At 44.3% G+C, this 12,988-nt stretch overlaps 2 protein-coding genes across 5 annotated transcripts in view; one reads left to right on the top strand and one right to left on the bottom strand.

The window, feature by feature from the left end:
• The window catches only part of CCT2 (chaperonin containing TCP1 subunit 2), a 95,875-nt gene that overhangs the window by 53,952 nt on the left and 28,935 nt on the right, over window positions 1-12,988 (top strand). For both annotated transcript variants that reach the window (XM_029597207.1, XM_029597208.1), the window contains exons 9-11: window positions 1,579-1,706; window positions 2,069-2,172; window positions 11,411-11,530. In XM_029597207.1, coding sequence (XP_029453067.1) covers window positions 1,579-1,706; window positions 2,069-2,172; window positions 11,411-11,530 — 352 coding nt within the window. The remainder of the gene's footprint in view (window positions 1-1,578; window positions 1,707-2,068; window positions 2,173-11,410; window positions 11,531-12,988) is intronic.
• Window positions 11,911-12,988, bottom strand: part of LRRC10 (leucine rich repeat containing 10) — a 45,623-nt gene continuing 44,545 nt past the window's right edge. The window contains exon 4 of one of the 3 annotated variants that reach the window (XM_029597209.1): window positions 11,911-12,395. The gene's annotated coding sequence lies outside the window, so the exon portion shown is untranslated. The remainder of the gene's footprint in view (window positions 12,396-12,988) is intronic. The other 2 variants (XM_029597211.1, XM_029597212.1) reach the window with 2 other exon arrangements.

Genomic DNA, 12,988 nt, shown 5'->3' with positions numbered 1-12,988 from the left:
ATCAGTTATTGCTACCCTCCTTCAAGCTCGGCGACCGGCTACTTCCCTAGCTACTCCAGAGTGTGGAAGGTTTTTGACTCCTGGTGTGGGCAACAGGATTTGGACCCGCTGCTGGTTTCCATCCCGCATATTTTGGCCTTTTTGCAGCAGGGTTTGTCCAAGGGTTGGTTCTTGAGTTGCCTCCGAGGGAAGGTGCAGTCTTTGGCTTCCCACCCTGACGTCATGCGATTTCGGAGAGGTGTTTAAGCATCTCCATCCCTCTCTACAGAAGGTGTGTCTGGAGTGGAATCCTAACTTAAAGTTGAGAGTTCTCTGCAAGGATCCCTTTGAACCTTTGGCTCAGGCATCCTTGAAGACTGTCTTTTTGGTAGCCATTTGCTCGGCTAGTCTGATCTCAGATTTGCAGGCTCTTTCCTGCCGTGATTCTTTCCTGCGGATATCATTGGACACTGTCTCTTTACGTACTGTTCCTTCTTTTCTCCCTAAAGTGGTTTCGGCCTTTCATGTGAACCAGATGGTTGAGTTACAAGATTTCCGGACTGGCCCGTAATTCCTCTGTGGGATGGGCTCTCCATTTTTTGGGTGTGTGACACCAACTCCTTCCATTGATCTGATCATCTTTTTGTGCTATTCGGGGGACCCAAAAAGGGAGAGAAAGTGTCCTAAAGCTTCCTTAGCTTGCTGGTTGAAAGAAACAATTTGCTCGGCCAATGTTTCTAAGTGCTGTGCAGTGCCGGTAGGACTTAAGGCTCATTCCACTCATGCTCAGGCGTCGTCATGGGCTGATTCTCAACTGGTGTCTCCTCAGGACCAGTTACCAGGTTTTTTTTTTGGGTTTTTTTCTAGTTTTCTGTAAAGCAACATTTGCTGCTGTTCATATTTCATGGAAACTGATATGATGTTACCCTACGAATGTCAGTATATAAAAACCTTTAAATAAAATAAACGTAGCGCTGCGGTTTGGTCCTGGCTTCACACTTTCACCAAGCAATTACTGTTTGGATGTGCAGGCTTGGGTACATCCCACTTGTCTGGACTAATCTGGGTATGTTCAGGAAAGGAAAATTTGGTTCTTACCTGCTAACTTTCATTCCTGTAATACCACATATCAGTCCAGAGGCCCACCCTTGGGATCTCTGCTGAAAGACTGCTTGTTCTGCTGCCGGACCTTTAGGCTTATACGAAGATGGTTTTCAAAGCTATGTTGAATTTGTTACAATGTTCTGTAGTTTCTCTGACTGTGGTTGGTGGTTATCCAGTTCAGGGGAATCCATCCTAGGGGCTTGGTTCACCCTATCAAATTACCTTGGCTTGGGTACAGGTCAGTACTGAGGGGACTGCAGGTGGCACACTCAGATATGTAGCAATGCCCAAAGTTTTGTCCTCTGCTTCCATCTGTTGGTAGGGATGAATAAACCCACTTGTCTGGACTGATCTGTGGTATTACAGGAACAAATATTAGCAGGTAAAAAACAATTTTCCTTTATATACATAGTAAATTATTACTGTACTATTTTGTTTTGTGTTCTGCAGTAAGCAATATCAAGAATGTATCAATTTATAATGTTGTCTTTGTAGATATTTGGTTCCCGTGTAAGGGTGGACTCCACTGCAAAAGTTGCAGAAATAGAACAGGCCGAGAAGGAGAAGATGAAGGAGAAGGTGGAGCGTATCCTGAAGCATGGAATTAACTGCTTTATCAACAGGTGCGGACAGGCAAACAGACTGGCTTGGCATTCCTGCTGTTTAAATGTAAAGTTGCTGAGAAGCATTAAGTTTCATAGGACTTGTGTGATCAAAACATCCATATATATTCCAGTAATAGATAAAACCAAAATGTCTTTTGGAAACTTCTTGGCTTCTTTGATTTAACATATTTAAAGCTGTAAATTAGTTGTGGTCTTTTTTTAATTATAAACCTCTGTTGTATATTCTATGTAAAAATGTAATGTTTTATTATTTGAGGCCTATGAGTTTGGCTTTTTAATTTAACAGCCCTTTTTAACTAGGCAACAGTATTCCTGAATTGTGTTTTATCCATTAATGTAAAATTTTGCTTTGATTCTAGGCAACTGATTTACAACTATCCTGAGCAGATGTTTGCAGCTGCTGGTATTATGGCTATTGAGCATGCAGACTTCGTTGGTGTAGAGCGTTTGGCTCTTGTTACAGGTACAGCCTCAGGATAATTATTTGTATGTATTTTCTCTTAAGCTTTTAAGTTGCCTTAGTTCACATCTTGTACCATAGATGGACCAGTAGGGGGAATTCCAGTTCTTCCTTCTAGATGAGGAGTCCTCAAGTGCTGCAAACTAATCTGGTTTTCCTAGCGTGTAGCCAGATTGACTCAGGACCAATGGGGCTCCCCTGTACGTACCCAGATCAGTCCAGACTGCTGGGTTTTGCCTCCCTTCAAGCAGATGAAGACAGAGAAAAACTTTGAGAACACCCTCTTAAACTGGTGTTACCTGCAGCTCCTCAGTATTTCTCTGTCTCCAATTAGCAGGAAAGAACCAATTTTCTTTTATGCTCCCCTTCCAGCAGATAGAGACGGAGTCAGGTTACAAAGCTGACATCACCTAGATACACCCCTTCAGTGACCTCAACCCTTCAGTATTTCTCTGTGTCCAGCAGATGCGGACATGCTTTCCCTTTTGGAAGAAATTCTTCTTTTAAATTGGAGAAAAGATTGAGCCTCACTCTCCTGCGGTGATACCTAAAGGTCTCTCCCCCAGTTGCGAATTCTTGAGGTGATTTCTGAGATCCCTCAGAGGAGTGCCTTGGTCTGGTAACTGGTTCCTGATGTGAACTTCGCTGCTGAAGCAGCTGAAAGGCAGCGGGTACAGGAAGCCAATGGCAGTGAAGGCCAAAGCTCTCTCCCTCTGCAGCTGGAGACAGTCTGTGTACTCAGCCAGTAAGCGCTGAGCCCAGGTACGTTTAAGGGAAAAAAAAAGAGGATTTCCTCCCGATGCAGAGATGGAGGGGTATCGGTAACACTTCCTCCGGTCTCCTTGCTCGGCGTGCCGTATCAACATTATTCCAGATCTTATTGGGGTAAGGGGAAGTGGGCTTCTGAGCGGGTTGAGTGGCCTCCCGATGGGCTAGGCCCTGTTTTAGGCTTGGTTGGCACACCATGTGGTAGACTGCGGCAGTGCCATCTTGTGCTACTTTTTGTGCCTGTATTGCCCACCATAGAGCTTTGATAAGCGCAGTGTGCGTCAGCTCTGCGCATGCACTGTGTGCATAATGGCACGCGTGTACATATGTGCACAACTTACTAGGCACCCGAAATCTGTGCGCATAAAATTTTAAGCGCAAGCCATCTGAACGTGCAGTTACCGTCGCCAGTGGCTCCGGCAATGCCTTTCTCTCTGTGCTGCTTGTCATATTAGGGTTGCACAGTCTGACCTGGATTCTTGCTTATGTCAGCATTGTGAGGAAGCCCAGGGAGAGTTGGCCTCCCTGGACTTTTCTAAGCCCGGCTTCTCCCATTCAGAGGGATGGGTCAGCCAAGGCCTTAACCGGAAGCACCCTAGATCTGAGTAACCCAGGGACTGGGTCATCCATGGGAAAGGGAAATTTAGAGGCACCTATCCCAGTACCTCCTGCATTAGGCGTGGACCCGGCCGCCTTCTCTTGGGTGGAATTCTTTCATGGCCTTCAAGCCTTCGTACAGGCGCAGTCTGCTACCTCACTTGCCCCTGTCCAGACAGAACCTCTGCTGGTAAGCCCTACCTCTCCCAGTCCCATGGATGAAGAGGCTCCAGATTCCTTGGAAGATGGGGGAAATCCCCCGTTTTTTAGAACTGTATCAGACCATGTTACGGTTTTTCCATAGAGACTACTTGTCTGCCCTGATTTCCAGACCCTGAAGATACTTGGAGTTCCAGGGGCGGACTCTATGACCGAACCAAAGAAGAATCCCATTCTGATTTCACTACAGAAAGCCTCTTGCTACTTTCCAGTACTGGAAGCCATTCAGGAGTTGATTGAACTGGAATGGGATACCCCAGAAGAAAGTTTTAAAGGTGGGCAAGCATTAGAAGTCCTATACCCACTGGATTCAGCAGCGAGAGAATGTTTACGTTTCCCTAAAGTGAATGTTCTGGTCTGCGCTGTCTCTAAGCAAACTATCCCAGTTAAGGGAGGACCGGCCTTAAAGGATGTAAATGATAGGCAGATGAAGGCCATCCTTAAATAGGCCTTTGGTGCAATAGCAATGACCTTACAGATGGCTTCTTGTTGTGTTCTGGTAGCTTGTTCATGTCTGCTACTCAGACCTTGCTGCCTTTGCTGCTGATAACCACACAGGAAAGGCTGAAGAGGTTATGGCTGTTCAGTTTGGAGAAGAGACGGCTGAGGGGGGTATGATAGAGGACTTTAAGATCATGAGAGGACTTGAACGAGTAGATGTGAATTTGTTATTTACACTTTTGAATAATAGGACTAGGGGGCAATCCATGAAGTTAGCAAGTAGCACATTTCAGACTAATCGGAGAAAATTCTTTTTCACTCAATGCACAATAAAGCTCTGGAATTTGTTGCCAGAGGATGTGGTTAGTGCAGTTAGTGTAGCTGGGTTCAAAAAAGGTTTGGATAAGTTCTTGGAGGAGAAGTCCATTAACAGCTATTAATCAAGTTTACTTCAGGAATAGCCACTGCTATTAATTGCATCAGTAGCTTGGGATCTTCTTAGTGTTTGGGTAATTGCCAAGTTCTTGTGGCCTGGTTTGCTCTCTGTTTGAAACAGGATGCTGGGCTTGATGGACCCTTGGTCTGACCCAGCATGGCAATTTCTTATGATGACTCGGGGGCAAATTCCAGAGCGGTTATGGAACCCGCCGCTGCCTTTTTAGCTGATGCAGGCTCGGACCTAATCCATACCTCAGCCAGAGGAGTGGCCTCAGTGGTGGCAGCCAGAAGACAGCTATGGCTGTGGAATTGGTCAGCAGACGCAACCTTCAAGGCAAATCTCACAAAGATGCCCTTTAAAAGGATCACTCCTCTTCGGAAGTGAATTGGGAAAGTTGGCCAGTAAATGGGGCGAATCTCCAGTACCCCGGCTACCAGAAAATAAGAGAAAGCAGTTACAGCGCACCTCACACATGAGGGGTCGATCCAGGGCCTCCCAGCGCTTTCGATCCTACAGAAACTTGACATTTCAGAGGTCTCAGTCCTTTCAGAGTCGGCAGCCCAAGAGAAGGTCAGGCTTGGGTTCAGGTTTGTTCCGAACCCCCCAATGAAGTTTTGCCAACCCACCCTCTGAATGAGGAGATAAGGCAGTGATGGCGAACTCCAATCCTTGAGTGCCACAAACAGTTCAGGTTTTAAGGATATCCACAACAATATGCATGAGATTTGCATATAATGGAGGCAGTGCATGCAAATCTGTCTTCTGCATATTCATTGTAGAAATCCTGAAAACCTGGCCTGTTTATGGCACTTGAGGATTGAGGGGGTTGACTGTCCCTCTTCTACCAACGGTGGGTTGAGATCACTTTGGACAAATGGGTACTGGAGGTCATTCGGTTTTGCCATCAGAACGGTTTACAGTAATCTTAAAGATTAGATGAACGTAATCACAACAGATTGTCTTGCAATCGGATTACAATTTCGGGATTTGAGTGTTACTTATTACATACAACATGTTCTATTAAGGCGTAGAATGGGTTAATGAGTAAGGCAGAAAGGAAAGGTGTATAATTTGGGTGAGTTTTACAGTTAGGTCAGTAACAGCAGGGGTTTTAAGGTTCAAGGTATAATTAAGAGGATGTGAGGTAATTTGCACAGTGTCTTAGGTATTCGAAAGTTGATGTTATTTTGTTGATCGAGGGATGGAGATTTCTTCTTGGTGTTGGGTTGCGTAGGTGTCTGGTATTGCGGTTGATGTAGTGAGTTTGAGTAGGCTCTGGTGAACAGCCAGGTTTTCAGCTCTTTTTTTTGAATGTTTTAATGTTTGGTTGAGTTCTTATTTCAATAGGTATTGAGTTCCATAGTGTGGGGCTGGCAATTGATATGGCTCTCTCACGGGTTGTGTTCGGTTTTGTGCATTTGGCGTGAGGGATTTTGAGGAGGCCTTTATTCATTGAGTGTGGATTTCGATGAATTTGCTTAGCCAGTTGTTTTGATGACCTATGATTATTTGATGCAGGTTTGTTAGTACTTTGTAGTCTATTCAGTATTTTATTGGGAGCCAGTGTAGTGAGATGAGGGTTGGTGTAATGTGCTCATGTTTTTTTGTTCCTGTTAGAATTCTGGTGGCTTTGTTCTGTAGGATCTGGAGTGGTAGGCCAAGTAGTAGGGCGTTGCAGTAGACTAGGTTGGAGAAGATGAGAAGTTGCAGGACTGTTCTGTGCAAAAAAGGGTTTAAGATGTGAGTAGTTGTGATATCCTTCCTTTATCTTGTTAGTTATGTGGATTTTGAAAGAGTCCATTGTCTATGGTGATTCCTAGGTTTCGAGCATGGGTGACTGGAGAGATTAATGTTTTGGGGTTTTCCGTTTTGAGTGGTTGCATGGGAGAGTGTTTTTGTTTTTTTTTTTTTTGTCTAGGATGATTATTTGTTTTATCTATGTTTATTATGAATTTTAGGTCGATTAGACGCTGTTTGATTTCTGTGAGATAGATGGTTCTATTGTATGTTTCTTCCAACGTATTCTGTATAGGGACCAGTATTTGTATATCATCCGCGTATAGGAAGTGGGTCAGGCCAAGGCATTCTAGTGTGTGACAAATTGGGAGAAGGTATATGTTGAAGAGTGTTGCTGATAGGGCAGATCCTTGTGGAACTCCTGTGTTTGAGGTTTACTTTATTCGAGAGGTTGTTGAACATTACTTGGAAATTTCTGTGTGATAGATATGATGAGAACCATTGTAGGGTATTACCCATGACTCCTATTTCAGATAGTCTGTCGAGGAGGATGGAATGGTTTACTGTATCAAAAGCGGCTGATAGATCCAGGAGAATTAATAGGTAACTTTGTCCTTTGTCGAATCCTCTAAGTACTGTGTCAGTTAGTGAAAGGAGTAGAGATTCCGTGCTTAGATTTTTCCTGAATCCAAATTGAGGGGTGAAGTATATTGTTCATTTCGAGAGAGAGTTGAGAGTAGAAGATTTTTTTATATGATTTTTGCAATGAAAAGTTAAGTTGGATTATAGGTCAGTAGTTTTGAATGTTATCCGGGTCTAGGTGGTTCTTTTTTATTAATGGTTTAATGATTGCTGATTTTAAGCATTCAGGGTATTTCCCTTCGGTGAGGGAGAGGTTAACTGTCTGTTATTGTTTTGGTTATTGGGTTTTCGATCAATTTAATTGTTTGGATGGGGTGGTTTGCTGGATTCATATTTTTGATTATTTTTTGGATTTCCAGTGAGGAGGTGAGGTCGAAGTTAGGCCAAGTTGTTGTCATTTTCAGAGACAAATTTGGGGTTTGTGTGTTGGTGCAGCTGGTGGAGTTGTTTATAAGTTTTTTGATTTTATCTGTGAAGTATTCCGCAAATTCGTTGCTTTTGTTTGTGCTGGATGTTATTCTTAGTTCATTTGGTGGTTTGGTGAGGTTTTGTACGATGGTGAATAGCATTCTGGAGTTATGCTGGTATTTATTTTGCTGGAATAGAAGTCTTTCTTTGCATTATGAATACGTTTTTTATAGTTTGCTAGATGGGTTTGGTATGCATTGAGTAATTGGGCAGTTTTCTTCTTGCGCCAGGATCTCTTTTTTTCTGAGTTCATATTCATGATATCTCTTTGCCACTCCCAACACAAGAAGCAGGCAATGGAGACTACCCTGTTAAGGCTCCTCAGGATGAGGGCTATAATCCCAGCACTTGTACCTCAGAAAAATATGGGGCATTATTCCACCTATTTCATCGTACCCAAGAAGGAAGGTTCCTTTCACCCCATCCTGGACCTCAAGAGCATCAACAGACCTCAAGTGATTCATTTCCTCAAGAAAACCCTATGCTCTGTGATAATAGCCATATAATCAAGAGTTCTTAACCACCCTGGACCTATCAGAGGCCTACCTACATATTCCAGTCCAGCAAGAACATCAGTGTTTCCTATGCTTTGCGGTAATGGGTTGCCATTATTAGTTCCGGGCACTACCCTTTGGCCTGCCACTGCCCCCAGAATATTTTACAAGATTATGGTGTTCATAGCAGCAGTGTTGAGAAAAGAGGGAATCCTGGTACACCTGTACTTGGACGACTAGTTGATCTGGGCAAAGTCCATCGAAGAGAGTCTCTGAGTGACCAATAGGGTGACCTTGCTTCAAGAACTCGGGTTGTAAGCCTGGACAAAAGCAGTCCTCCCAGTCCTTGGAATATCTGGGAGTCCAGTTCCACATCAAGCCAGGGCAAGGTCTTCTTCCCGACCACACGGATAAGGAAGTTGATGTTTCAAGTACATCTGAACATGATACGCCCAACGGTGAGGAGCTAACTTCAAGTTCTTGGTTTGATAGCGGCAACCCTGGAAGTAGTGCTGTGGGCGAGGGCACACATGACTACTTCAACACTCCTACGGTCATGTTGGAACCCACTGTCTCAAGACTCTTTGATTCACTTCCACTTACTGACAGAATTATGTTCTCGGCTCCAGTGGTGGCTACAGAAAGCTAATCTGGGCTGGGGTGTACCCCTGTCCCCTCCGTACTGATTGGTTCTCACGACAGACACGAGCCTCCGGGGCTGCGAAGTTCAGTGTCAGGAACTGACAGCCCAGGGGCATTGTACCAAGGAAGAAGCCCTCTGGAACATAAACCGCCTAGATGCCCGGGCAGTCAGATTGACGAGTCTACAATTCAGCCACATTCTCCAGGGTCAAGCAGTTCACATAATGTCGGACAATGCAACAACGGTAGCCTATTTCAACTGTGAGGATGGAACCAGAAGCCAGCAAGTGTCACAGGAGATAGATCTCCTTATGGAATGGGCAGAAATACATCTACAGTTAATCTCAGCCTCCCACATCGAGGAAAAGACGTCAGAGCAGACTTTCTAAGCAGGGAGAGTCTGGATCCAAGAGAGTGGGTGTTGTTGGCCAAAGCCTTTTAGCTGATAGTAGATCACTGGGGTCTCCCGTCCATCGACCTGCTAGCTGCATCTCACAATGCAAAGATTCCCCGATTCTTCAGTCACAGAAGAGATCAGTTGACCATGGAGATTGATGTTCTCATTTAGACCTGGCCAGAAGAGGAGCTCCATGGCCCCTCCTAGGCAGGGTCATTCGCCAAATTGAGCGCCACAGGCAATTAGTCCTTCTAGTAGATCCAGATTGGCCCAGGCATCCATGGTATGTGGACATGCGGAGACTCTTGGAGACACCCTGCCTCCCACCGCACAGGGACCTGCTACAGCAGAGACCGGGCTTTTGCGAGGATCCTACTCAATTCTGTCTTATGGTCTGGCCCTCGAGAGGGCTCACCTGACGAAGCAAGGATATTCGGCAGTAGTAATTGCCACCTTACTCTGCATGTGGAAGTTCTCTATGTCCCTAGCATATGTTCGAGTATGGAGAGTTTTTGAGGCCTGGTATGAGGAACGCAGTGTTTCCCCCTCGGATGGTCAAAATCCCTCTAATTCTGGAATTTTCGCAGGACGGCTTGAATAAAGGTTTGACCTTAACTCCTTGAAGGTCCGGTCCAGGTAGCAGCACTCTCTCCTGTTTCAGGGGAGAGGTGAATGGAACCCACCTGTTGGCTCATCCAGACATGGCCCATTTTCTGAAAGGGGTGAAGCACCTTCGGCCACCCCTGTGGTGGCCAGTTCCCTTGTGGAATCTTAATCTAGTATTGGAGTTTTTGGCAGGGCCCTCCTTTTGGCCACTGCACAGTCTTTCCTTGCATTTATTAACCCTAAACACAGTGTTCCTGGTGGCTATATGCTCAGCATGTTGCATCTCTGAACTACAGGTATTGTCGTGTCGGGAACCGTTCCTCCGGGTGACTCCAGGAGCATTACAGCTTTGTACCATTCCATCCTTCTTGCCCAAGGTATTCTCAGAGTTTCATTTGAATCAGTCCATTTCGGTGCCATCCCTAGATAAGCACAAGGATGCAGAAGAATATCGCCGCCTTCAACATTTGAATGTCAGTAGGCTTTTGGTGTGGTATCAGAGTTTCAAAACCGGTCCGAAAAATGGACCACCTGTTTGTACTTCACGGTGGAAGGAAGCGGGGCAAACCAGCTTTGCTGGCTACCATAGCTTGTTGGATTCAGGAGGTGGTCACAGGAGCCTATGTGGAGGCAGGAAAGCCATTGCCCCTTCAGGTTAAAGCTCATTCCTTATACACCTTCTCCAGGTTCTATCGCCTGGACGTTCAGGCTCAGGAGCACACAGCTTTTGCAAAGGCGGTGTTAACCGGACCACAGGCGTTCTCCTGCCTCAATCAGGAGTAGGTTTTGTACATCCCATTGGTCCTGAGTCCATCTGACTACACACAAGGAAATGGAGAATTTACTTACTTGATAACTTTTGTTTTCCTTAGTGTAGCAGATGGACTCAGCATCCTGCCCACAGCTGCCCAAGAATGGTGCCAGGAAATTGCCCGTGGAGTTGATATGGATTCCAAGAGATTACAGGTAAGCAGTCATCCAGTCCCTAGATCCAGGGCATCTATAATCTTACTGGGGGTTCAGTGTTTGGCTGAGTACAGTTATGGTTATCTGTTTGTAATCAAGTTTTTAATTATTTTTTCAATAGTATGTCCACAGTGGCTTTTGAAGAGAATACTGAAGGGCTGAGGACACTGCAGAGGTGTATCTAGGGTAATGTCAGCTTTGAAACCTGACTCCGTCTCCATCCGCTGGCAGGAGAGAATAAATCCCATTGTTCCTGAGTCTATCTGTCTACACTAAGGAAAACAAAATTATCAGGAAAGTAATTTCTCCATTTCAGGCTTTCCATAGTGAATATGCTTGAAATATTTGCATACAAAAGAGGTAGGGCATGTAGGCATCTTATGTATATTCATTATGGAAAGCCTTGAAAACCTGACTAGTTTGCAGCCCTTAGTTTCCTGGGTATGACAGAAGTTCCGTACTGTCAGTCTTTTTAGTGTAAAGCAACTATTGCAGTGCTTTCCTTCAGCAAATCATTGTATTCTTGTGTCTAACAGGGAACACAGTCTTTCAGTGTATGACTCTGTAGGGTGCAAGAGGAAATAGGTTCTCCCTGCCCCTGTTATCAGGAAATTTGTTGTCATTTGTCATTGTGTACATAAAGAATCTGATTGGATGTCTGTCAGGAAGGACAAGATCATTTTTGAAGAAAGGGTTCTACATAAAGAAAAGAGTTTGAGGTCTTCAAATCTTCTCAGTTTTCAAGAAGCAACCCCCATAATGAAATGTGAGATCTGTCCTTAGTTTAACTGAGCAACCTGAATTAATGTGGTGGTGTGATTGCAGGTGGTGAAATAGCCTCAACCTTTGATCATCCTGATATGGTAAAACTAGGAAGCTGTAAACTCATTGAAGAAGTTATGATTGGGGAAGACAAGCTCATTCACTTCTCTGGAGTAGCAATGGGTGAGTATACCGCTTGTTACACTCTACCGGCCAACTCTGTTCCATCACTGTTCCAAATAATGTTTTTTTTTGATCCAGACATTGAGGCAGTGTTACTCATGTAATGCTGTCTGGCGAGGGAGGAGAGGGTTAAAGAGCATGACGTGTGAAGCTGGAGCATACACTTGGATTTTAAAATTCCTGAGCACATCCTAACCAACTGGCTGAATGCCACCTTGTTCTCCTCTCAGATCTGATAGAACTGAAGGTGCATTAGCAACACATTCCCCCTCATTTAGTAAGATTTCATAGTACCACATACAGTTGGCATGAATGATTTATGTATTTTTTTCAGTGTATATATTGCAAATTTATAGATACATTCAAGTAATACTTAGAAAAACATGAGCATTTCTACATTAAATCAAAAGAAAACCTGATAATCCAGGCTATCAAACCCCCCCTCCCAAAACAGGAAATTATTAATGCCAAATATATAATCCTAGTCCCCAAGCGTAGATATCCAGATAAAATTCAAATTTTTTTTTAAAAAAACAATACAGGTAATACTAGCAAGTAAATGAGTATTATACATATAAAGGACTCCTTTCCAGCCAGGAGGTCAGTTAGCATTTAAAAGTGAAGGTGAGAGCTCACCCACGAGAAGGTAATTTATTACTGAGAAAACTAGACCGCTGAAAAGTATGGAAGAAAATATAAGAAACACTTTAATTAGATTTTACATGGATATTTTAGAAGGAAAAAAGCACTGAGCTGCAAAACTCTGGGCCTCATTAAGAGAAACTGCTTCCTCTTTTTCTGGGTTTGTTTCGCCAAATCTGGAAAAACTCGAACCTTGAGATGAAGGAAGAGTTCCGAACGATGTCTAAAAAAAAAAAAAAAATCATCTTTAGGATCCAATCCCTGTGTGATTCAAGTAGAAAGGAGACAAGGTTGCTGATTGAGCTAACTCACTATCAGAAGTTTCAAGGACCTCTGAGAGATTTAAGTTGCAGGTATCTAATGGTGAAAGACAGCATATTCCAACCATCTACAGACCTTTTCTTGAAAGGAGACAAATAGTGTCTCAAAACATATTTCTTCCACATACCCTTAGCTGAAATAAGAGGAATTTTAGGAAAATGAATAAAGTACAATTCCCTGTATGTACCCGGATCAGTCCAGACCGTGGATTGAGCCTCCTGTCCAGCAGGTGGAGACAGACAAATACTGAAGGGGTGTAGGGTAGGCTCTGTCCTGACATAGGATACCCTCACAGTTTTGGTCTGTCTCCAGCAGGTGCAGGCAGCTGAACCTACGGTTCCCTGTACGTACCTGGATCAGTCCAGACCGTGGGTTATGTCCCCAATCCAGCAGATGGAGTCAGTCCAAAGCTTTGAGGGGGCGTCACCATAAGTACTACTACCCCCTCTGCAGGAGTTCAGTATCTTCTGACTCCAGCAGATGCGAGTAGGGGAA

Source organism: Rhinatrema bivittatum, chromosome 4, assembly GCF_901001135.1.
Source record: "Rhinatrema bivittatum chromosome 4, aRhiBiv1.1, whole genome shotgun sequence".
NCBI classification, from domain to species: domain Eukaryota; kingdom Metazoa; phylum Chordata; class Amphibia; order Gymnophiona; family Rhinatrematidae; genus Rhinatrema; species Rhinatrema bivittatum.
Note: the sequence above shows the minus strand (reverse complement) of the source record. Positions and strands in the feature narration are given on the sequence as shown.